The sequence below is a fragment of the Adiantum capillus-veneris genome, chromosome 29 (genome assembly GCF_014529385.1).
Source record: "Adiantum capillus-veneris isolate H3 chromosome 29, ASM1452938v2, whole genome shotgun sequence".
Taxonomy (NCBI): domain Eukaryota; kingdom Viridiplantae; phylum Streptophyta; class Polypodiopsida; order Polypodiales; family Pteridaceae; genus Adiantum; species Adiantum capillus-veneris.
Window position 1 is genome coordinate 12,482,763 of NC_140959.1, and position 24,709 is coordinate 12,507,471.

The window sequence follows — 24,709 nt, forward strand, 5'->3', positions numbered from 1 at the left end:
CTTTTACAATGGAGCCCAAATCAAAAGATATGAAAAACCTTTACTTGATCAAATGCTCAAGCAATTGCATGTAAAAAAGAAATGCCCTTATGGGCATAACCTCTATGAACCTCCCATGTGCACTTGAAAGACGAATTCCACAGTAAGCTCGCTCTGTAGCAGGAATTTGTAAACTTGGAACCTTAACATAAGGAAATCAAGAGCTTTAGATACTTCCGTTACCATAATCTATTTCCTCAAAAATTGAACCCGCAAACTTGCGAGTAAAACATGTCCTGGGCAGCAAACGGTTCAATGTGTTCCTCTTTACATCATTTTCTCATCATTTTACAGAGTAAAACCGCCAGAAAAACGCCCACCTCGTCTACCCGTGCTCTCATCACCTTCCTTTGAAAAATTCACTTGCTTGTAGGCAAGCGGCTTTTTCCCAAAAGGTATTCTAGTCGTTATGATACAAAGCTGAGCTCTGCCGCCCCCCCCCCCCCCCCCAACTTCCTGATGAAAGACGGAATTTTCATCCAGATTGAAAGCGAGCGCTGTTTTAGAAGTTCATATTGATGAGGGTTCAATACATAGACCTCTCTGAGCTTACACGTAAACAAACAAGTACAAGGGATGAATACGATTCTCAAATAGAGAACTGCACTCCTCCATTGCAACCCCAGTGCCTAATCACCAGCAATGATGAAGCAGGAGTCCATGACGAGAGATGCATGAATCACAAGAAAGTCTGGCCTTTATAATCACCTAGCATGTCATGAATGGCCATCCCACCGGCCTTGACCTCGAAAGAGTGATATGTTGGACCCAACTACCCGCCACACTCTTAGAAGGGTTATGTTAGCCCCAAAACTCCTGAATGATACTGTTGTTCACGGACAGTAGAAATTCGTGTGCACTCATCCACTAATGCACTGTTGAGCATTTCAACTGTGAAAGTATCGTCTGGCTTCAAACCAAGTGCCTGTTTAGAAAAATGCAACCCTTAAGCACACATGAAAGTCAATGCATGTCAACATACAGAATCTTGAATCCACATACCTTGTGATAGTACTCTATTGCTAGTGCCGTATTACCCTGCAAAGACATTTGCTAATCAAGAAAAAAGCTGTAGCTTAAAAACCTGCATATCTCAGAATATACCTGTAAATGATGGGTAAAACCAAGTGCTGCATATGTGCCAGCCCCCTTTGAGCAGAGAGCCAAAGCCTTCTCATAAAAGGTGATCGCCTCAGTGTAGAACCTTAAAAGATGCAGAACAGAGACTCAATGATCAATCAAGAGACGGCATAGAACCGTAGAAACAATGCATGATACCGATCATTTTAGTGAGAGTACATGAGTTTGCGAAGTGAATGAGCAAGGTTTACAACAGTAGGCTCCCAAGCATCTGTAAGAGGTGGTGGGATCAAGCGCAGTGTTTTCCGAAAATTACGAACAGCTGCCTCATAGCTAAAAAAATCCGCAGAAGGCATAGCATTAGTTTTTTTCCTTGAAAAGCTCGGAGAGGAAACAGTAGTTAAAAGCCTAAAATTGCAATAAAATTCTTACTCTTTGTTGTGATACGCCATTACCCCCATTTCATTGAAGATGAGGGGGTCCGTTGGGCATATTCTCCTTGCATTCATAAAGAACTACAAATTGGCCAAGGTCCAATGGACCCTCATTCCAATGAGAGACTAAACATAATACAATTACCAATCAAAACTTAAATCAAAAGGCGCAAAGAGCGGAATATATCTCTTCTCATTAAGAAAATTAGATTGTTAAATCTGAGCTTTCCAAGAAGGCTAATGCTTGTCACACCATTTGCACCTTAACTTAAAATGCCAATATAGCTGCTGGACATTAAATCTCTGTGTTTCGCCTTCACATTGCTACCTAAGGTGACTTGGATATTCAACTGTATTGGGTGAGGATTGTGGAGGTTTTAAATCCAGGGGCTCCTCTCACTTATTTTGAGCACCTTAATTAAAGGAACTAAGTGATTGGCTTCAACCGGCTAATTCAAACTGCTTCAAGGAGGTAGTTGAAGGGTCTGTCAACTTTGACAATTCTTGCTGTTTTGTGGCTATTGCTCAATAAGCAGAGTGACAGTTGAGCAATTGAATATGTATTTTTTTTTTTAAACAAATGGCGCTGGAATTAGAGATCATCCTCCCTCTATGTTTCTATACATGTTCTCTCCCATTCCCTTGCACATACCAAGCGACCCCATCTAACACACATGCGTCAGAGTGGACGCTGCAGGTGGTGGAGACAAACCTGGGTGACCTCTCGAGGCTAGGGACCACATCTGGAGAGGTGTTCATCGACAGTTGTTGTACTGCCAGTTGTAAAGGAAAGGCATACTTGCATTCTTATCAATCTTTTCCATCTCGATTCCAATTTCTGGCATGGTATCAGAGCCCTCGCATTGATACGATAATGGAGTAAATGTTTGGCTTTGACTTGGATCACATCCTAGGCTTTCCAACGGCTAGCCCCTCCATGGCTCAAGAAATTGTTGATCAGAGGACTCGTTCTCATTCACCAAAGGGTGACTTGTGGCTACATTTACATCACGGAGACATCTCCGTCATATGTGATTTTGCATCTAGAGGGGCCTGGTGGAGATCTGCTCCAAGTTTTTGCGAAAAGTTCCCATGGATCTAAGGTTTTTTTGAAGATCTGTCGTCCTTTTCAGATACTAGTAAACCAGCACTTTCTTCTGAGAGAGAGAGAGAGAGAGAGAGAGAGAGAGAGAGAGAGAGAGAGAGAGAGATGAAACGAAATGAATGTTATATTAACGTTTTCAAAAGGCCAAAATGACCTATGAGACCAGAGCGCTACAATGTGGTGGCTCTGATACAAAGTCAGAATAACAAAATGACATGAAATGAAATGACAAAATGATGAAATATAAATACTATGAAATCCTAAGCTGGTAGGTGTGAACTAAGCAGCTAGTCGGGATAGCTAAACCACAAGTCACAAGAGATCCAACATTGGTCGCTGGCGGATCTCATCAATCTTCTCCATGGTCAGCAGTCTGATTGGGCGTTGTGCATGTCGGGCCAAAGTGATCCGGATCCTATGATGTAGCCTCCGTCTATGCTGTGTAGTCTTCCAGAGTCGTGGCCGTATGAATCTCCCCAATTCAATCGCTCGATCGATCAGTGTGCCTCTGGTGTGAGGCAACAAGGTCTACTGTGGTCCTCCGGGTGTCCATTGTCTCCTCTAAAGAAGTCTGTGATGTGTCTCTGAGACTGGCTGGCCTCTCCTCTCAACAGGCTCTCTCTATGTCTACCCGGTTCGAGCACAAACAAACCCAGGCATCTCTGATCCTCATACCTCATGACTTTGGAGAGTGGTCCAAAGCCCTCTCTGAATAGGCGGTGGAAGCGGCCTCATATCTCGTAGTAGTTGTCCAATGGCATGTGTAGTGTAACTCTGTCTTAAGCTCCATGTCACACAGGGGGCATGTCCTGGCCTCTGCTAGTACTCCGCTGTTTCTTCCAGTCTCGATCCGCATTTGGGGTGTGAAGATGTGTGTATGTGCCCAATAGCACACCATATCCCATGAGACAAGTGGGTGTCCATGTATCTGAGCCTCGTCACAAAACCGTCCGTCGTAAGTTGGAGAAGATGTTCTCTGTAGAAAGCCATCGTCATGCCCAACCCCTCTGTTGGCTATATCCATGTCCTCCCGGTGTCTAGCTGAGTCAGATCCCGGCGGATGAGCCTCGTGATCTCAGACTGTGTAAGAGTCATGGAGGGTGCGTCCAGTGAGTACTAGAAGGGGGCAATCTGTCTATACTGAACCCCAAAATAGAGTAAAAACAGCAAGCGTACAATACTGAATTTACTACGCAATCGAGAGGTTATCACCCTCTCGTGTACCTGCTTTGGTGCAGTAGCTAGCTACACCGGTTCCTGTGCAAAGAGGCTCTTGCCTCGTCACGAAAGCATATTTCCCCACAGCTGTACATAGGTCAAATGAGAAGCCCACTAGTGGGGCATAACATACTGTACGTAGGGGAGAAAGAGAGCAGTATGTAGCGTACGGGGCATCACTCCCGTCACCATACTGTGCATAGAGGGCAAGGTAAGCATTCCATAGCTTCTGTACTTGCTACAATCCACCTGAGGCTGAAAATGGCGCCCCCTTTGTTGATATGCAGCTCGTTTTTGCCTCCCAGAGTGGCAGAATCGCTCACAGGTCGCTCACAAGCTGACACGTCGCCTAGTTTCCGAGTTTGGGCTTTCCTTGCTAAAAATATCTCAACTGGTGCATCAGTTCACTTGGCAGCAGAGCAATAAAATGTTCCCCTTGTCATTCCAGAGCTAATGACGCGAACACATTTTCCGGTCAAAAATAGCAGTTCCCTATATTTTAGGAGATGCTTCCATGGCGTCCCTATCGGTCTTCTGACCATCATTGAAGACTACCATTTGACCAACATCTACAATGTGGGTTAATTTACTGGCCCCTTTCAACTTATGAAGTTGCAGTGACTTGACGAGTGGCCCAAATTCCAGTTTGACGCACACGAGCTTCCATACTCATCAGAATTCAGTGCTAACTGGCCCGGGCAGTCCCTGTCTGATCGACCTAAATCCCCGATGTGAGAAACCCATTTGGCTGCAGCCGTTTCACACTGGCCATGCAAAATCCACTTGCCCCTTTTGAAGGGTTCCGGAACAAACAAGTAAAAATAAAATAAATATATCTAATACTTATTTACGGAAGGCAACAGGAAAAATACACCTCATACACCTCCTCGTGACACACCCCACCCTTGAAATACTGTCAGCGACCTTGCTTGCATGCCAATAATACATGCGGATATCTCCTGATATCACAAATATTCTATGATGGGAATCCAAGATATACATGCTTCCGGTAATGTAGCGTTGGATGATTAAACAATCCCACCAACCTGGCTACGACACATATATCAAGCATAGAAGTCTTCTAGTGTACTCTTGAGCACAAACTTCTCTAGCTAAATTCTGTATGGAAAGAGTAGATACAATTGCTTAACTACTCTCTTGAGCATCATGAACCATGCTCTTGCCTTGCTCCAAAAAAGCTGCATCAAGTCACTGTGGGTTCCATCTGAAAGGCTTCAAGATGCAATTGCAATAGCTGAGATGAATCAACCAATTCAGAGTCTTCCATCCATTTGGCATCCAACGATGGATAGTTTTTGAACTTCACCAAATAGCGTCTTGCAACCTTTCCTCTGCCTTTCTTTCTTTATGTGCCAATATCTGTTCAGGAACAAGAATCTCATCCAATTCTTCCACTTCGGGTTGTTCCTCATCAAGCATATTCTCTGGCACATCACCAACAAAGGGCCTTAGAAGACTGACATGAAAAGCATTATGTATTTTCCAGCCTTCTGGTAGCTTTAACCTGTAAGCTACATCGCTGATCTTTTCTGAAATCTGAAAAGGACCATAATATCGCATACTTAGCTTAGGAAACAAGCGTTCCTTGCCTTTCCTTTTCCTTAACCTGGCCTTTTCAAAGCGCAAAAGTACCCAATCACCAAGTGAAAATACAAGTTCACGACGGTGACGATCAGCAGCTTTCTTTTGCTTAGCCTGAGTCTTCTCAAGAGCAATCTTTATCTTCCTATATGTTTCATCCATATCTTGCACATACTTGTCTGCCTCAAATATCTTGTCCTTAGTCTGCAAAATGGGCGGGACTTTCTTTCCTCCTTCCACTATCTCAAATGGTGCCTTATCTGTTGACGTATGCACAGTGTTATTGTAAGCATATTCAACCAATGGGAGATGGTGTTCCCAAGTTGCCTTGTGCTGTGAGACATAACATTTGAGCAAGTCCAAGACAATAGAATTTGCCTCTTCTGATTGTCCATCAGTTTGCGGATGAAACAAAGAAGAGAACTTGAGCGTAGTGCCCATGTTCTCAAACAATGCCTTCCAGAAAAGACTCGTCATACGTGGATCCCTGTCACTGACAACTGACTGAGACATCCCATGATATTTAAAGATATTGCTCATGAATATCTTGACCATGTGTTCTGGCTTTATCTTCTTCCTAACAGGAATGAAATGGGCCTGCTTACTGAACCTACAAATGATAGTCCAAATCCCATCATTTCATGTTTGCGTCCTTGGAAGATCAAAGATAAAGTCCATTGCTATACTTTCCCATGGCCTATCAGGGATCGGCAATGGCTGCAACAATCCCGGTTGCTTTTGTCTATCAAATTTGACTTTTTGGCATACTAAGCATGATCTTACAAATGTGTCAACATCTTGACGCAAGGCTGGCCAATAGAAGAATGCCTCAACCCCTTTCACTGTCGCATCAATTCCAAGATGCCCAGCATAAGGTGGAGCATGACTTTCCATCAAAATGTTTGGCCATAACTGTTTAGTAACGCATAACTTTCCATGCATCATGAGAAAGTCATTCTTAAGCATATAGTGCTCATGATGTTGCCCATCAACAAGCTGGACATAGATCCTTGCAAAATCTGAATCTTTAGCATATTGTGTCTTCATTTCGTCTAGTTCACAATGGTACGGAATTGACACTGCTGAAATTTGGGGCTTTCGTGACAACGCATCAGCCACCACGTTCTTTTTCCCTTGCACATGCATAATCTGAAACTGGAACATTGACAAGATGTTTGCCCATCGCATGTGCTTCTTAGACAATTTCGTCTGAAAATATCGCAAGGTTTGATGATCCGTTTGGACAACAAAATCAGCCCCTAGCAAATAGTGTTTCCAACTAGTGAGAGCATGAATTACTGCCAGCAATTCTTTCTCATAGACTTGCAAGTTCTTTTCAGTCTTCAAAAGAATTCTGCTCTCATATGCGACTACTCAACCATTCTGCATTAGAACTGCACCAAGACTATGGCCACACGCATCACATTGAACCACAAAAGGTTTAAAAAGATCTGGAAAAATAATTACCGGATCTGAAGTCAGCTTCTCTTCCAAGTGTTTGAACGCTAAAATTTCCTTGGATGTCCACTTGAAAGTAACTCCTTTTCCTTGCAATGCATGGAGTGGAGAAGCAATCTCAGCAAAATTTCGGATGAACCTCCTGTAATAGGAACATAAGCCTAGAAAGCTTCGAATGTCATGTACAGACTTCAAGTCTGGCCATGACCTAATTGCTTCCACTTTAGCGGGATCCATGCGTACCCCATCCTTTGAAACAATGTGCCCAAGGAAGTGAATCTCTTGCAAAAAGAACTCACTTTTCTTCGCATTAATGAGTAACCTATTCTTGCGTAGCTCATTGAAAACTGTGGTCAAGTGATCCCTATGCTCCTCTTCAGACTTTGAGTAGACAATCATGTCATCAGAGAAGGTACCCACAAAGTTTCTATGTGGTCTAAAAATTCTCTCCATCATTCTATTAAATGTGGCAGGAGCATTTGTGAGACCAAATGGCATGACAAGAAACTCATAGAAACCAAATGTTGTCCTGAACGCAGTCTTATGGACATCTTCTGGTCTAATGCGTATCTGATGATACCCGCTCTTTAGGTCTATTCTTGTAAACAATGACGCTCCCACAAGCCGATCAAGAATGTCATCTATCCTCGGTATGGGAAACCTATTCTTGATGGTATTCTTATTCAAGGCGCGATAGTCAATGCACATGCGCCATGAACCATCCTTCTTCTGCACTAAAGAGTACAGGCGAACAAAAAGGGGATGAACGGGGCTGAATCAGCCCCTTCTCTAAAAGCTCATTGACCTGACCCATAATCTCTTTCTGCTGGGTTGCACTAACCCTGTATGGTGGTCTATTCGGTGGACTAGAACCTGGCACAAGATCTATAGTATGATCCTCAGGTCTCTCAGGAGGTAACTCCCCTGGCAAAGAGTCCGAAAAACAATCACTGAAACCACTCAAAAAAGTTGACCTATCTTTATCTAAGGTAGACAAATTAGATACAAATTGAGGTACTTCTTTTGCAAAGATCAAGTACGCAGAAAGATGATTCTTTATTACAAATGAAATAGCAGAAGCAGAAACAACTGGAACAGACTCGCCTTTAAGCTTTACATCAAGGACATGAGTCTTTCCTCTATGTACAAGGGTAATCTTTTTGTTGTAAGTATCCACCATAGCATGCAACCTGTAACACCATGGGATACCCAATAACACATCACAGCCCTCAAGCGGCATAATATGAAATTCTTCCGCATCCACATAGCTCTGAATGTGCAGACGAAGCTTTCCCAGCATGGGAGTAACAAGCTCTGAATGTCCTCGGCATGCCAAACCTGCTTCGCCTATCATACCCATCTCCTCTGCACGAATGCCCAACTTTGATGCCAATTCTGGTGATATGAAATTTGCACGGGCTCCTGGATCAAAGAAAACCAGCACTGTCTGGTCTCTAACTTTGCCCCAAGCTCTGCACAAATGCGTGGCATCTGTGTTTGGCTGATCTCCACCCAAATCTGGAACAAGTCCTGCACTCGGCTTTGGTTTCTTCCCTTTATGGTCTGACTTGTCATCCTTATCCTATGACTTCTTCTGTGGGCACTCATTTGCAAAGTGTCCTTCCCAGCGTAGTTTTCGTTCGACGTACGGGACGTCTAGTACCGTTCCATCGGACCCGTTCTGTTCCGTACGTTTAGTACGTTCTGTACGATCGAAAAATGTAGCCGTTTATGACCGTTGGCGGCAGTTTTTGCACGTGTTAGTGGGCGTTTAGGGAGCCATTTTGGAGCATGTTTGCAATCATGTGGCATATACCAATGCCTATTGCCATGCTCTCCCTCTCACATCCATAATGCCCCATGCTCTCCCTCTCCCTCTCCCATGCTCTTCCTCTTCCTATAATCTATTTAAGCAACTCCTCCACCTTGTTCTCAACACAACTTACAAGCTACAAGCTCTAGCCTCTCAATGCTCTCATCATCCATGTGCTCCCATTGAAGCTCTCAAGTGACAAGGCTCAAGCTCTCCTTCTCTCCCTTGGGTTTCTCCCCCTCAAGCTCCCATTGAAGCTCTCGAGTCTCAAGTGACAAGCTCTCCATCGTCTCTCCCTCTCAAGCTCTCATAATTGTAATCTGTCTAAATGTCATGTTTCTTTAAGGCCTAAGCCTTAGGCTTAAGAATTATTTGTTTTTATTTTAATTTTGAACGTACATAACATCATCGTACATCATAATTTTTTTTAGTTCGTTTAGTACTGCACATCGTCGTACGTGTACAAAACGTACGAGACCGTACGAGACCACCCTGGTCCTTCCTGTTCACAAATGTAGCATTTCTTGGCCTCCCTAAGAGCTTTCCTTTCTTGAAAAGTTTTGCCAGAAAAATGCCTTTTTTATCCTTGTCCTCATTTCGAAGAAGATTTAGACTCCTTCTTGGAAGTATCAGCTCCTTCAGTGGAGGGCTTCTTTGGAGGAGACTCAGAAGCCTTTGCTGCAACATTGCCCTTGGCTGAAAACTGTTTCCCCTGGGCCCCTTTCTTGTGGCTATTAAATCCATCGGAATCTCCCTTCGACAGATTGTTGGCCACTCTTGCATTCTCTATCAATTGAAACATATTCATGACAGTAGTCTTAGTGCAGTAGTCCCTGATTTTCTTGGGCAATCCGCAACAATACTTCTCAATTCGTTCTGACAAAGGCACAAACCTGTAAGAGGTGACTAGCAACAGTGCAGCCCAAAACCGTTTATTGTACTCTTCCAGATCCGCACACTGTTTAGCATTCAACTCGTGCCATTCCGTCATCACATCCACTTCAAAAGTGTTTGTCAACCATGCAGGCGCAAAAAGTTGTTTGAATTGGACCCACGTTGTTGGGGCATGACCTTGGTTCAACAATGCGGTCCACCATTGAAGCGCATTCCCTTTCAAGAAAGTGGCAGCCTTGCGTATCTTTGAAGATTCAGTGAAGTTGCCTCCAGCATAAGCTGCATCGAACTGTTGTATGAAGGTCAAAGCCTTTAATGGTCCTCAGTTCCTTTGAAAGTTTCAAACTTCACTCCCTGCCCACCTTCCTTGTAATCCTTAGGTTGACTCAAAGGAGCCACATTATCATAAACAGGTGCCTGTAACAGTGGTGCTCCATGAGTGTTCATTCCAACACTCGCATCAACTGCTTTCCCTGTCATATCTGCATTTTGTACGTATGGCTGCGAAAAACCAGCCATACCAAATTGTGTTCCAGGCACTCGAAACTAGCCATAGGCACCCTGAAAACCTAGTTGGACACCCATGTTCGCGTACATAGGGTTACCCATGCCTGTTTGCATTGTCCCGGCACTCGAAACTAGCCATAGGCACCCTGAAAACCTGGTTGGACACCCATGTTCGCGTACATAGGGTTACCCATGCCTGTTTGCATTGTCCCGAACACATTCCCTGGCATATAACCTGTGGAAGGTCCAGCCATAGCTTCAAACACTGAATCACCTCCAAAATAACCAGGATAAGTATTAGGTAATGGAAGGGTCTGACGCATAGCCTGTTCATTGCTGCCTTGACCATTCACAAACGGTTCCTGTCCAGCTAAAGCAAGTTGCTTTGGATCATTGGCCACCGCTAGTTGCTCAACCACATGGGCTTTCCCTCGACCATCATGAGTCCTTTACGCATTGGAAATCTCCTTTTCCTGCAACGGCTCAGTCATGCCCTGTGTAGGAGGCTGAAAACCCTATGTCGGAGCCTGTAAGAATTCTTGCATTCTTGGATTGTTAGCCAACTGCTGAAACATGTCCATGCAACAACGCAGTTGAGTTCTAAACAACTTGTCCTCTTCTTGAAGAGTTGAAGGAATTTTCTCTGTGCCATGTGAGGAAGATCCCTCTTCAGGTACTTGGTCTCTCTTCTCTGCCATATCGACAAGCTCTGTGTTGCTTTCACCCACAACAATCCACGCTGCACTTTTTGAAGAAAAAGTGACTATCCCGTCGATGGAACCATATAACCGGCCATTACAACGTAGAGGGCGGTACTATTTCAATTACCTGTAAACTTTACACAGAGCACTGAGAAGGGAAGAGAACACAATTGCGTCCAGCGACTAGAATGTCACTGCGCACACGAGACCGACACCCTGTAGGCCCCAAAGAGCCCCTGGAAGACAACACCTGCATCCAGCTAGTACGCTCCAGATTCGGCAAAATTTCGGCAGCATAACGGCAAAACAGCAAATTGCAGGTCGCTGTAATTTCTGGTTCAGCCCTGTTTTTGACCTGATTTGGGCACATAACTATCCCTGCACTGTTCCCTGCACCTTGGGCTAAGTGCCCCTTGATTCTGGAAACATTTTGGGCTCAAAACAGCCCCAAAATAGAGTAAAAACAGCAAGCGTACAATACTGAATTTACTGCGCAATCGAGAGGTTATCACCCTCTCGTGTACCTGCTTTGGTGCAGTAGCTAGCTACACCGGTTCCTGTGCAAAGAGGCTCTTGCCTCGGCACGAAAGCATATTTCCCCACAGCTGTTCATAGGTCAAATGACAAGCCCACTAATGGGGCATAACATACTGTACGTAGGGGAGAAAGAGAGCAGTATGTAGCGTACGGGGCATCACTCCCGTCACCATACTGTGTATAGAGGGCAAGGTAAGCATTCCATAGCTTCTGTACCTGCTACAATCTACCTGAGGCTGAAAATGGCGCCCCCTGTGTTGATATGCAACTCGTTTTTGCCTCCCAGAGTGGCAGAATCGCTCACAGGTCGCTCACAAGCTGACACGTCGCCTAGTTTCCAAGTTTGGGCTTTCCCTGCTAAAAATATCTCAACTGGTGCGTCAGTTCACTTGGCAGCAGAGCAATAAAATGTTCCCCTTGTCATTCCAGAGCTAATGACGCGAACACATTTTCCGGTCAAAAATAGAAGTTCCCTAAATTTTAGGAGATGCTTCCATGGCGTCCCTATCGGTCTCCTGACCATCATTGAAGACTACCATTTGACCAACATCTACAATGTGAGTTAATTTACTGGCCCCTTTCAACTTATAAAGTTGCAGTGACTTGACGAGTGGCCCAAATTCCAGTTTGACGCACACGAGCTTCCATACTCATCAGAATTCAGTGCTAACTGGCCCGGGCAGTCCCTGTCTGACCGACCTAGATCCCCGATGTGAGAAACCCATTTGGCTGCAACAGTTTCACACTGGCCATGCAATGTCCACTTGCACCTTTTCAAGGGTCCGGAACAAACAAGTAAAAATAAAATAAATATATCTAATACTTATTTACGGAAGGCAACAGGATACACCTCCTAGTGACAGTATCTCCCTGCATGGCTAACTGTCGAGAGGACTCAAGTGCAAGGCGGGTATATCTGTCTCTTGGAAGTTCCCACATCCGGTGTATGAAGGAGACAGATCTAGTGAGCGCCTCAATCACTAGTGGGGGGGCCAGCTAGCTCTGATCGGATAATGGCACGAGGTACTGAAGCCTTGGCTCTAATGAGCCGCGAGATCATAGAGACCAGGGGCTTCTCCATGTCCCCCCATCCATCAGTGCAACCTGTCCTCCCGTGATGATCCAATGAAGGCCCCCGACCTCAGCTCCATAGCAATGCAAAAGCCACTAATGTATCAAAGATCCAGAGCTTCGTCCGAGGCTCATGAAACTTAACCTGTGAACTCATCCTCTCCAATCTACCCAACGCCGAATGGGCTTTGGTCAATCTAGTCTCTGCTGCTCTCCTTAATGAGAATGCTGATCCACTAAAAACCACTTCAAGGTAAGTGTAAGCATTTGTATACTCCACCGTCTCCTGGTCGTATGTGAATGCGGGCGCTGACCTCCTGATCCATTGTGGGGTGGTATTAATTACTATGATCTTGGTTTTACCAAGGTTGACAGACAAACCACTTTCATGGGCAAACCTATGCAACGAATCCAAGTGACGTTGCATCCCCTCCGGAGAGTCGGAGATCAACACAATATCATCGGCGTATAACAATAACAAGATCCATATCCCCGCCATCGATGCACCTCTATCCCCATCTCTTTCAATGTAGTCAGAAACCTCATCCACATACATACCAAATAGAGTAGGAGAGAGCGGGTAGCCTTGCTTCACCCCAATAGTGGAGTGAACCAGTGTAGATAGACCTTCTGAGGTGCGTACATGCCCTACTACTGATCTATACAATGCCATGATCCCCCAAATGAGCTCTGTGGGTACTCCCATCTCCTGTAATCTGCGCATTATTCTAGCTTTGGGTACTGTGTCAAATGCTTTGCGGAAGTCCACAAAGCTACAGTAGATCTGTCTCCCACGAGAACTGCCTCCTTGCTGATGTCCCTGAGTGTCAAGATATGGTCAAGAGTAGAAAAACCTCTCCTGAACCTTGCGTGCCCAGATGCACGCATTCCCTCTCTCTCTCTGCCCATCTACTCAACTGCTGCTCAAAAATGGATGCGTACAATCGTGCCAATGTGTGTCCAATCATGATAGTGCGATAATTCCCAAGCTCCATACGGTCTCCTGATTTGAAAATAGGTACAATCGTAGATAGACTCCCGGTGTCAGCCAAGCCCTCGCACATGGCGCAGTTAAACATGACTCCTAAAAGCTCTGCTAGGAGATCTCTGGCATGCATGAAATGCTCAGCCACCAAGCCATCATGATCATATGCTCTCCCAATCCTCATCCTGTCAATAGCCTTCTTCACCATTGAGCGGTGAAAAAAGCAAATGTGTGTGGGCATTGGTCACGGGGGTCGGGAAGAGGTGGTTGTCCAAAAACTGTGTACAAAGATGATGCGTATTGACCCAAAGTCTTTGTAGAGGTAATGGCAAGGGGGGGGAGGGACCTCATGATAGAGCCTCCATGCCTCACGCGAGTCCTGACTCAAGAATAGCTGGTAGAGATCCTGCTCTAGTTGAGCCAAAAATGCCCTCTTTTTCCGCCGCACTAGGCGTTGGAAGTCAGTCTGTGACTGTCTGTGAGTGATGGCCCCCAAAAGCACTTCCCTCTGAAGTCTAGCTCTAGTTTGGCGGCACTCCTCGTCACCCAATTGTTCTGAGGCATGCTCCCAAAACGGCGTATATGCTTGGGTTGGGTGTGTGGGTATGCCTCTGCTGCTGCATCATGTTATGTCTGTGTCAGTATAGTAGTAAGCTCCTCCAGAGGTCACCCTGGCTCTTCAGTGCATAGGCGTTTGTAGATCTCCTCTATGTATACAGAATCCATCTCCCGCCTGAAGGTATAGCGAGTACGGACTGCCACATGTGGACTGTGTGCTACACTGAACTGGAAAGAGATGGTCAACGACACAAAAGCATGATCCACTGCCACCCCAACAGGTTTGGACCCAACCATGAGATCCTGGATACTAGAGATGAAGCTTGGTTGTGCAAGGACATAATCCACTGTGCTTGCTCCATGTCTGTGTGGAAAGCATGTGAAGCCACTCGTAGCGGGAAATCTCTGTAGGCCATTCAAGATCGCCAATCCATGTGCAATCCCCATGTCTATCAAGTGCCGTCCATACTCAGTATGTTCCCCATCCTGTGATAGTCTGGATAGGCCCGTCTTTGCAACATCCAACTCTCTCAGAATCTCCTCTAAAGTATCATAAAATAATGGTTCATGATGGGCAATCCTAGCATTGAAGTCCCGTAGGATGATAATGTCACCATCTCTAGAGAATTCCCATATGTCATCATCCAAAATAGAGAACGAGGACTGTCCTCTGGGGGATGCATATACTGACATACTTCGAGGAAAGTAGCAAATAGCAATGTAAAGATATCTACCAATCTCTGCTCTCAATCTCACCCACATGTACCTGATATCTCTCAATCTCTGCTCATCCCTGCGAGCTATATGTATCAATGGCTGCAAACCCTCCCTAACTAACACTTCCACTCCTCTTGAGCCCCGCCCTCTATGCTCTGATCGTGTCTCTTGTCTACAAGCAGTCTCCCATCTAATGTGAGACATAGACTGCCCAGGGGCCTAATGTGTCTCAAACTAGAAGATGATGTCTCTCCCGTTAAAACTATCCTCTAAAGCACCCACATCAAGGCACATAGATCCATTACAATTCCATGCGACAACTTTTAGTGTGGTCCCATAGGTCTCACACCGTCATGTGGCGCGTGGCTCCAGTATTACCACTCTTCCATCTCGGTAGAAGGCAATCTTACCCTTTTATATTGTCGCTCTAATCTCCGGCATTACCTCTTGCATATGAGCGATCTGCGAGAGGGTAAGATCATCTTCGAGAAAGATGCCCGTCTTCTTAAGAGTTGATCTTTTCTTCAAAAAGTCCTCCTACGCTTCCACGGAGGGAAAACGAAGAATGAGTGCCCTTTCTTTCGAGGTTTCCCCATTGCTTCCATTTTTCGTGTTGCCCACTCTCCAAGCTCTTGTGTGCATCGGTTCATGAACCCCCATCAGAGCCATTAGTTCTTTTACTTCTTCGTCCACGTTATCTTTGTCTTTAAGGCCACGAATTCTCACATGTAAAGCGCACACACGTCTTCTTTGCTCCTCCTCTAGTGTCAGATTAATAATAGTGGGTGTGGGTGTGGGCGTGGACGTTATTTCTTTGCCTTTCCCTTTCTTGGCAACCTCGATCCATTTCTCGGCTTCATCTGCCTTCTGTTGAGTCTTTATAATAACATCCACCCAAGAAGTCGTCATTTCTTTGTGCTGCTCTTCTCCCTCTTTGATGGTCTGCACTTGCTCCTTGATCGTGTTTAGTTCTTCTATTACTAAGGGTTGCAATTCTCCTTCTTCAAGTGTGTTTCTTCATCGTGCTTCAACGAGATCCTTCTTGAGTGACACAATCTCTTCATCTTGGGCTATCACACAATCTTCAAGTGCATTTATTTTACTTTCTTGGACCAACACGCGTCCTTCGAGCCGTGCCCAACAAGTTGCGGTTCATCTTGCTAATGGTTTCCGTCATCTCTTCTTTGCACTTTTGAATGGCATCCTCTAAGGGGTCGGCTTTTATCACTCTGCTTCGTCATGCTTAATTGCCACCAACGGGACCCACACTATGCGTAAATATGTGTTTTTTTTTTCCTCTCTCTACACACGCACACTTTTCTTAAATTCCCTCTCGCTACGCACACAAGTTTTCTCTCTCTACGCGCACAAGGTTTCTCTCTCTACTTTTTCTCTCTCTACGCTTGAGTAGGGCAACGGGAGCGCGAGAGAGGGCGAGAGGGCGCGGGGCAGCAGGAGCGCAGAACTGTGGCAGCAAGGGGAAGGAGTGGGGGGGGGGGGGGGGGGGGGGGGGGGGGGGGGGGGGAGGGGGGGGAGCGAGCTGCAACAAGGCAACAGGGTGCGAGGCAGCAAAGGGGGAGCGAGAGCGAGCTGCAATAGGGCGGGAGGCAGCAGAGGGAGGACGGGAGCGAGCTGCCGCAAGGCCGCAGAGAGAGAGGGGGGGGGGGAGAGAGAGAGAGATGGCATGGTGAAGGCTATCATGCTACAGTAAGCTGCTGACATGTCAAAGCCCTGAAGAATAAAGCCAACTTGCAAATATCGGTCGAGGGGCCTAAACCCTAAGAAGAACTAGTAAGAGAAGAAGTCCTACCATAAGAAGAACTAGTAACAGAAGAAGAAGTCCTACCAACTTATGGGGACCCCGTCTGATGGGGCCCAAGTGACATAAAGACATTAAAAATAAAGCCCCAAGCTTTTCATATTTGATGCTTTTAGGCTTTGGGATTGTAAATATGAGCCTTGGGGGCCCTCTCTGGCGCTCTTAAAGCGCAGATTGCAGAGGAGGTGCTCCTTGGCTATTGTACTTTGCGAATCAGCAGTAATATAAAGAAATACCGAAAGGGGCGCCAAGGTTTGGGGTCAATACTCTCTGGGGTGGAATTCGGCCACTCCGTGTCGCGTGTCGTCTCTCTCTCTCTCTCTCTCAGTTCAGTTCAATTGTTATTGAAGTGCTAAAAGTCTATTCAGTCTGTTCTTTTCTATTGGCACGTGGTGTCCGTCTTGTGACACTTTCTCTTTCTACGGAGCTCCCCCCCCCTTTTTCTCTCTATGGAAGTTCCTCCCCTCCTCTTTCTCTCTCTACGCAATCTTTTGCTAGGTTGGGGAGTTGCAGGGAGAGCGCGAGGGAGCGGGGGTAGGGGCACAACAGCGCGAGCGGGGGGGGGGGGGGGGGGGGGGGGCAGCAGAAAGTTGGGAAGCGCGTGCGGGCAGCAACGGGCACAGAAGTGGGTGGGGGGAGCGCGAGCGGGAGCCGCAGGGGAGCGAGAGAGAGAGAGCAACAGGGAGCGGGGGGCAGGGGCAGCAGGGGGGATACATTAGCATGGAATAACGTGATAGGACTCTCGTCCTATTGTGTTGGTCTTCGGGACCGGAGTAATGATTAACAGGGACAATTGGGGGCATTCGTATTTCATTCTCAGCGGTGAAATTCTTGGATTTATGAAAGACGAACCACTGCGAAAGCATTTGCCAAGGATGTTTTTATTAATCAAGAACAAAAGTTGGGGGCTCGAAGACGAGCAGATACCGTCCTAGTCTCAACCATAAACGATGCCGACTAGAGATTGGCGGATGTTACTTTCATGACTCCGCCAACACCTTATGAGAAATCAAAGTTTTTGGGTTCCAAGGGGAGTATGGTTGCAAGGTTGAAACTTAAAGGAATTGACGGAAGGGCACCACCAAGAGTGGAGCATGCGGCTTAATTTGACTCAACACGGAGAAACTTACCAAGTCCAGCCATAGTAAGGATTGACAAATTGAGAGCTCTTTCTTGATTCTATGGGTGGTGGTGCATGGCCGTTCTTAGTTGGTGGAGTGCTTTGTCTCGTTAATTCCATTAACGAACGAGACCTCAGCTTGCTAGCTAGTTACACGAAGAGAGAGAGAGAGAGAGAGAGAGAGAGAGAGAGAGAGAGAGAGAGAGAGAGAGAGAGAGAGAGGGAAGGAGCATTGTTCTGCATAAATCTATTTTCTAATGAGGCCTCGTGTTGAGTGCGGTTTTCTATTGTTACCATGCAGCTGATTGAAAAAGAAATTCCCATAGATGCTTTTTTTGGTCCTTATAGTTCAATGTTATAAAATTTAGGTGGCTTCAAAGTTCATATGCCTGAACTTAAAGAGAGTAAAGAAATTTGAGTTGCTTGACTCTTTTTTGGTTTTTATTGGGGTCCGGTGATGTTGCTTTCTCTAATGAATTATCAATACTGATGGTTTTTCCATAATGAAGAAATTGGAGAAGTTGCCCTGCGTTGTGCTTTTAGAGAATTTGAGCTGGTCTTTTTTGAAGGTTTTGGATGGATTTGTCTCCTCATAGAAATCTCAAACTTATAGCCTAAGCTATGATAATTGGATAGTCGTTTCTACGGTTTTCGGTGTTTTTGGACGCAACCATGTGGCCGGAATTGTGAAATATATGAGGCGCATTTGGGTGATATATGAGGCACATTGATACTTTATTCTAAATAAAGTTTCTTTGGTTTTGAGCTCAGACCTATGTTTTTTGTACTTGTTTTTTTAATAATTTCATGTAACACTATCAAGATAGTGTTGTCTATTGGTGCTTGTAATATCCTAAATAAAACATATATAACTTCTAAAAGTATTCATCTTTCATCTTTTGTGTGGGCTCATTAAAGGAATCTTGTGGTCAATAGCAATTTTGTGATGAAACTACTTGTTAATATTTTTATAGCAATAACAGAGTCTCTCATCTCTCCGGATGTTTTAGCCATACTATGTGTGATTGTTTTGATTTCTTTTAGACGGTAGTATATCTCATCTCCGCTCGAAATTCTTCTTTGCTCGCTTTTTTTTGCTGTATCTTAGTTTTTAGCAATCCTTCTTGTTTCTTCTTGCAAATGTTTTATTTGCGAGTAGCCTTGTCATTTTGTTGAAGATTGTCCACAGAGAAAGAGGCGAACTGACTCAGAGGACAAAGAGAACAAGAAAGAAAAGAAACCCGAACCTACGGCATGTTTAGTTCTAGACATGGTGGGTGATAGATGGAAATTGGATGCCAGTGACTTATGCAGAGTGTGGGGTAAAGTTAGGGATCAGACATCACTGATTTTCTTTGGTCCAAGTGCTAAGGCAAACTTTATCTCACTAGAGCTGGCTATCAAATTGGGCTCAAAGCTGAAGAGACGGTGTTACTCCTATCATCGGAAAGCCGCGTCTGCATATTCAGTTGTATGTGGACACAGAGGAGTTTTATATCACGCCATTAGAAGGGTAGATGCGATGTTTGGAATCCCATGGTTGTTTCGTGTACATAGAGTGCTGGATGTCTTCAACAAAAAGGTCACCTTGCAGCATAGGGGCAAAACTCACATTTGGATGTCCCTATTGTATCAGATTTGGGTATCACTTCTATAATTAAGAATCATCTTTCTGTGCACTTGATTTTTGTATGCGATGTTTGAGATAATTGTCAATCAAATTTATTTGTGCTAGATAAAGAAAGATCAGCATTTTTGCGAGAGTTTAGTGATTGTTTTTCCGATTCGTTACCGTCTCAGTCCAGAGAGGCTTGAGGATTATGCGATAGATTTGTTGCCAAGTTCTAGTCCACCAAATAAACTTTTCTACAAGGTTAGTGCGGCTCAACAGAAAGAGAGTATGAGCCAAGTAGAGGAACAATTAGATAAGGACTGAGTCAACCTAGTTCTTCTCCCTTATGCTTCCCAGTGCTTCTAGTGCAGAAGAAGGATGACTCCTGGCACATGTGTATTGATTACCATGTGTTGAATAAGAATACCATCAGGAAGATGTTTTCTATTCCACGGATTGATGATATTCTTGACCGTTTAGAGGTTGCTACAATTTTAAGTAGGATAGACCTTAACCGTGGATACCATCAGATTCGTATCAGGCTTGAGGATGTGCACAAGACTACGTTTAGGATGACATTTGGTCTACATTAGTTTTTAGTGATGCCATTTGGTCTTTACTAATGCTCTTGCTACGTTCAATAAGATGATGGATCCGACCTTCTGCCCACATCGGAAGTTTGTTGACACATTCTTTGATGACATGATAGTCTATTCAAAAAATGAAGAGGAGCATAGGCGTCACTTGACCATGATGTTCGAGGAGTTGTGCAGTCACATGTTGCTTATCAACCCTAAGAAACTTCTAGAAGAGATCCACTTTTTAGGCCAAGGTTGTTTGAATGGAGTCTGCCAAGGTTGAATCAATTAGGACATAGTTAGATTTGAAGACTTTGCATGTTGTCAGAAGCTTCTTGGGATTATGCTCTTATTATAGAAGGTTTATCCGGAATTTTGCCGAGATTGCTTCACCTCTACATGCTTTGCAAAACAAAGAGGTATCTTTTAAATGGACACAAAAAGAGATTTCGGCTTTTAATCTCTTAAAGGAAAAGATGACTTCGGATCCAGTAATTGTCTTACCAGATCTCAAGAAATCATTTGTTGTCCAGTGTGATGCGTGTGGCAATAGTAGTGGGGCTGTGTTAATGCAAGATGGTCGGGTAGTAGCCTATGAAAGAAGAGTCTTGCAAGGGCGAGAAAAGACTATGCAAATCTATGAGAAAGAGCTATTGGCCGTGATTCATGTGCTTTCGAGTTGGAAACACTACCTGTCAGGTGCTGATTTTTTTGTTCAAAGAAATCATTAGACCTCGCGTTACTTCTTGACACAATCAAAGTTATCTGAAAAGCATACATGATGGGCACTATATGTTCCACTTTCAGATTGTGCATGTGGAAGGCAACAAGAATGTTGTGGCCAATGCGTTATCAAGAAAGCCACAAATTTCAGTTGAGTCGATTCCTTATCATCATGAGCTTGATGACATGAACATTATGCTACTGATGAAGATTTTGCAAGCATCTTTGAACAATTGCAGAATGGACAACGCCATGAGCACTGTCTTGTCAATGACGGTTTTATGATGATGCATGGAAGACTATATGCCACTAGGCTATTGCGACATCAAGTTATGGTAAAAAGCCATCTCCCACTGTATGCAGGGCATCGTGGTATAGATGCGACAGTGAAAGCGATCGAAATGTGGATACCTTTGTGCGAGCATACGTGATTTGCCAAAAGGTCAAGTTTCACAGGTAAAAGGCATCGGGTTTCTTCCAGGCACTGCCTATTCCAGATAAGCCATGGGATAGTATTTCTATGGATTTTATCTTTGATCCTCCAAGAACGCGAGTAGGGCATGGTCGTATATGGATCATTATTTGTAGGTTCAGTAAGCAGACCCATTTTATTCCTGTCAGGAAGAAGATAAAATTTGATCAGATGGCAGGATTGTTTATGTACAATGTGTTTTAGTACCATGGTATGTCACAGTCAATTGTCAGTGATCGTGATCGTCGTCTAACGAGCACGTTTAGGAGAGGCTTGTTTGAAAACATGGGCACTACGCTTAAGTTTTCCTCATCATTTCATCCTCAAATTGATGCACAATCAGAAAAGGCTAATTCTATTGTCTTAAATCTACTGAAATGCTATGTGTCAGATAATAGAGGCAAGTGGGAACAATATTTACCCATGCCTGAGTATGCATACAACAATACCGTGCGTTCGTCAACAACAGGCAAGGCACCTTTTGAAATTGTTGAGGATCGTGCCTCCCATTTTGCACACAAAGAACAAGATTTTCGAAGCAGATTGGTATGTAGAGAATATGGATGAAATGTACAAGAAAACCAAGCTTGCCTTGGAGAAGACTCAGGCAAAGCAAAAAAAGGCTTTTGATTGTCACCGTCGTGAACTCTTGTTTTCACCTGGTAATTGGGTTCTTTTGCGGTTTGAAATGGCAAGGTTGAAGAAGACGTAGGGCAAGGAGCGATTATTTTTGAAGCTCAGTATGCGTTACTATGCGCCTTTTGAAGTACTTGATAAGATCAACGATGTTGCTTAGAGGCTGAAATGGCCTCGGAGTTGGAAGATTCATAATGCGTTTCACTTGAGTCTTCTAAGGCCCTTTGTGGGTAATGTGCCATAAGATATGTCAGATGAAGATCAACCAGAAGTTGAGAAACTTGATGAGATTTTGGTACCTAAGCAGATTTTGGCACGTAAGGAAAGAAAAGTTAAAGGACAAGCTGGTAGACGATATTTGGTGAAGTATAGGAACTATCCACATATGGATGCAAAGTGGATGGAAGAGAATGAACTTTAGGAATCACCAAATGTATTGCAGCTTTACCTTGAGGCCTTTGGGTTACAACCTACGTATGCCCCAACTCAACATGCTCAAAAGAGGGGTAACGATGGAGCTAGCACATCATATGTACATACGGATTGAGTGCAATAGAAGTGTACATCGCTCAACAAGTTTAAAGGTATAATGCTCATTTCTATGATAAATGGAAATGACAAAAGTATGAAGGTTTCATTATGTCATTTGTATGTATGTTTCATGACCTTTCTTGCAGATACATGTGATGATAAAAGAGTGCTAATTACATCAAATAATCTATGGAACGTATACATGGCATGCAATCGAGGACATTTGCGATTTCAAGAGGGGGTTATGTACGAGGATGTGATAACCACTAACCTAGTTGTTGGTTTCTTTCCCTTGATTTTTATTTAATTTTTGAGATCCTCTTGTTGAAGTCACAAATGACTGGACATTGTATGGCGAGTGTGAAACGACCGACATTCGAGAGTTTTACCCGCAGTAGTAAAGGCTAGGTCGCCACGTGCTGGTGGGGCTAGTCGGCACTAAAATCCAAGCGCTCAGTTCATAGTCGTTTAGGCCCCACGTGACACTTTATAAGTTGGTAAGTACTAGGAAATTAACTCAATAGAGCAAATGGGACACTTGTCGGCACCACATAAAAGTTGCCAAGACACATCAGCTTAGAGGGGACACCCAAATTGATTTGGGGCTGCTGGTGGTTGTCTTCTTGCTCGTTAAGTGCCTAAGTGTGTGTGTGTGTGTGTGTGTGTGAGAGAGAGAGAGAGAGAGAGAGAGAGAGAGAGTAGTGGGTGCACGTTTTGTAGCTTTAATGGAAAGCTTGCCTTCTCCCATGTTGTATGTAGCACAGTGATTCCACTCTCGTGCACCTCTCTCCCCTTTCCAATACAGAATCGTGATGCCCAGCTCAAGGGCTACTTATGTGTATGTACAGTTCTGCGGGTTCATGTGCGATTGCCTTGGCAAGAGCCTCTTGTCCAGGTACTGAATTAGCTAATTGCTAATCTCCCGCAGGTACATGTTGATATGGAGAGATTTCACGCGAGAATCTCGTCCGAATCAAAGGGCAAGTAGCCCTACAGGTGCGGGCGCTTGAGGGCTTGCTAAGGATGCGAGTGGCATGCGAAACGGAGCCCGAAACAGTAAATTACAGCCTGCTGTGTATTTTTGCAGGTTTAGGATTTTGACCCTTTTTGATCCTTAATAGCCCCAAGAGCTTTAGGGAAGCTTGGGGATCGCCGTAGAGGTGTTTTGGTGCATTTTCGGATCCGAAAACAGAGAATTCAGCATGCTGTAAGTTTTCCCAGGTTTGGAAAAGTGCTTAAATGTGTCAGAAAAGTGCATGGGAATTTTGTCTGTGAAGCCTCCTAATGCGGTTATGTTGCCGAAATTGGGCTAGAGTAGGTCATTTTCAGCCCAATAAAAGGGGGACAGCTCTTAGAAACTTATAGGTTTTGTCCAAAGTTTAATTGAATAAAGAAATACCGAAAGGGGCGCCAATCTTTGGAGCCAACACGGTGTCATTGTTTGCTTGGAAGCACTCTAGCTCCCAAGCCGTGGTTTGTTTGAAGTGTTCATTTCCAGTTACACGGTGTCAACACAATGTTCAATCTTTGGGGCCAACACGGTGTCAATGTGTGCCTGGAAGCACTCTAGCTCCCAAGCGGTGGTTTGTTTGAAGTGTTCAATTTGAGTTACAAGTTTATTTGAGTATTTGCTTTGTTTTGTAAAGTTTAAGTAAAGATCGGGTGAAAGCTAAAGTCTACCGCTCTCTAGCGAGTCTACAAGCAGGTTTCACCTAAACCCTAGAAATAGGAGTTAGCTTGTCCACTTGACATAGGGTTGGATGTGCACGTGACAATATTCATGTAATGGTGATGGTAGTCCCATGTTGTATCGCTCGCATTGGTCCTCCAAGTGAATGAACTTAAAGGACATTGGAATGTAGATGTTGAGAAACCTTTGGCTATGGTTATCCATGGTCTTTGTGGTAAGCATTTTCAAGTTGCCCATCTGACAAGATCTAGACTTCAAAGAGAAGTTATATAACTGCGTGCAAATATTGTCTTGAAAGCTTGCCAGGTCCTTGGAGCATGCAATTGTGTTGTGATTGAACTCCACCACCGAATAGCATTATCTTTAAGAAATCCAGTTGCTTGAGAAATCTTGGATTCTTTTGTATAGTTCCCCAAAGCATAGATGTTGTTGTAGGAACTGCAATGCTTTCGTCTGATTTTCACCTCGGAAAAGGTGAAAAATTTGAATGTTGTGCCGCCATCTTTGATCTCCTTCGGTTCATTACGTGCACACCCTGTTACAGATATCATACGGGCTCCAACCATTGTAGCGTGGTGTTATCCTTTTGACAGATTAGCACACCAAAGCAAACTTGACTTCAAGGGGTTCGCCAACTTTGACTATAGCACATAAAGACATGACACCAATATTCAGACACAAGAGAATGTATTCTTCATTAATGTAGCAAACATAGGAAAATGGCATTAGCCCAATTACAGATTACAATGACAATCAGTCGCCTCTATGAAGTCTTTCTCCCCCCCCCCCCTTGTTTACTCGCCTTTGTC

The 24,709-nt window shown here is 44.5% G+C and overlaps 1 protein-coding gene across 10 annotated transcripts in view; it reads right to left on the reverse strand.

Moving 5' to 3' along the window:
* Nucleotides 1-204: 204 nt before the first annotated feature.
* APC6 (anaphase promoting complex 6) overlaps nt 205-24,709 on the reverse strand; it is an 81,449-nt gene continuing 56,944 nt past the window's right edge. For 7 of the 10 annotated variants that reach the window (XM_086506349.1, XM_086506344.1, XM_086506347.1 and 4 more), the window contains 5 exons: nt 1,552-1,634; nt 1,339-1,452; nt 1,144-1,243; nt 1,042-1,092; nt 205-964 (listed from right to left, as the gene is read on the reverse strand). In XM_086506349.1, the coding sequence (XP_086362475.1) occupies nt 836-964; nt 1,042-1,092; nt 1,144-1,243; nt 1,339-1,452; nt 1,552-1,634 (477 nt within the window). In that variant the 3' untranslated portion in view covers nt 205-835. The remainder of the gene's footprint in view (nt 965-1,041; nt 1,093-1,143; nt 1,244-1,338; nt 1,453-1,551; nt 1,635-24,709) is intronic. The other 3 variants (XM_086506345.1, XM_086506351.1, XR_015187198.1) reach the window with 2 other exon arrangements.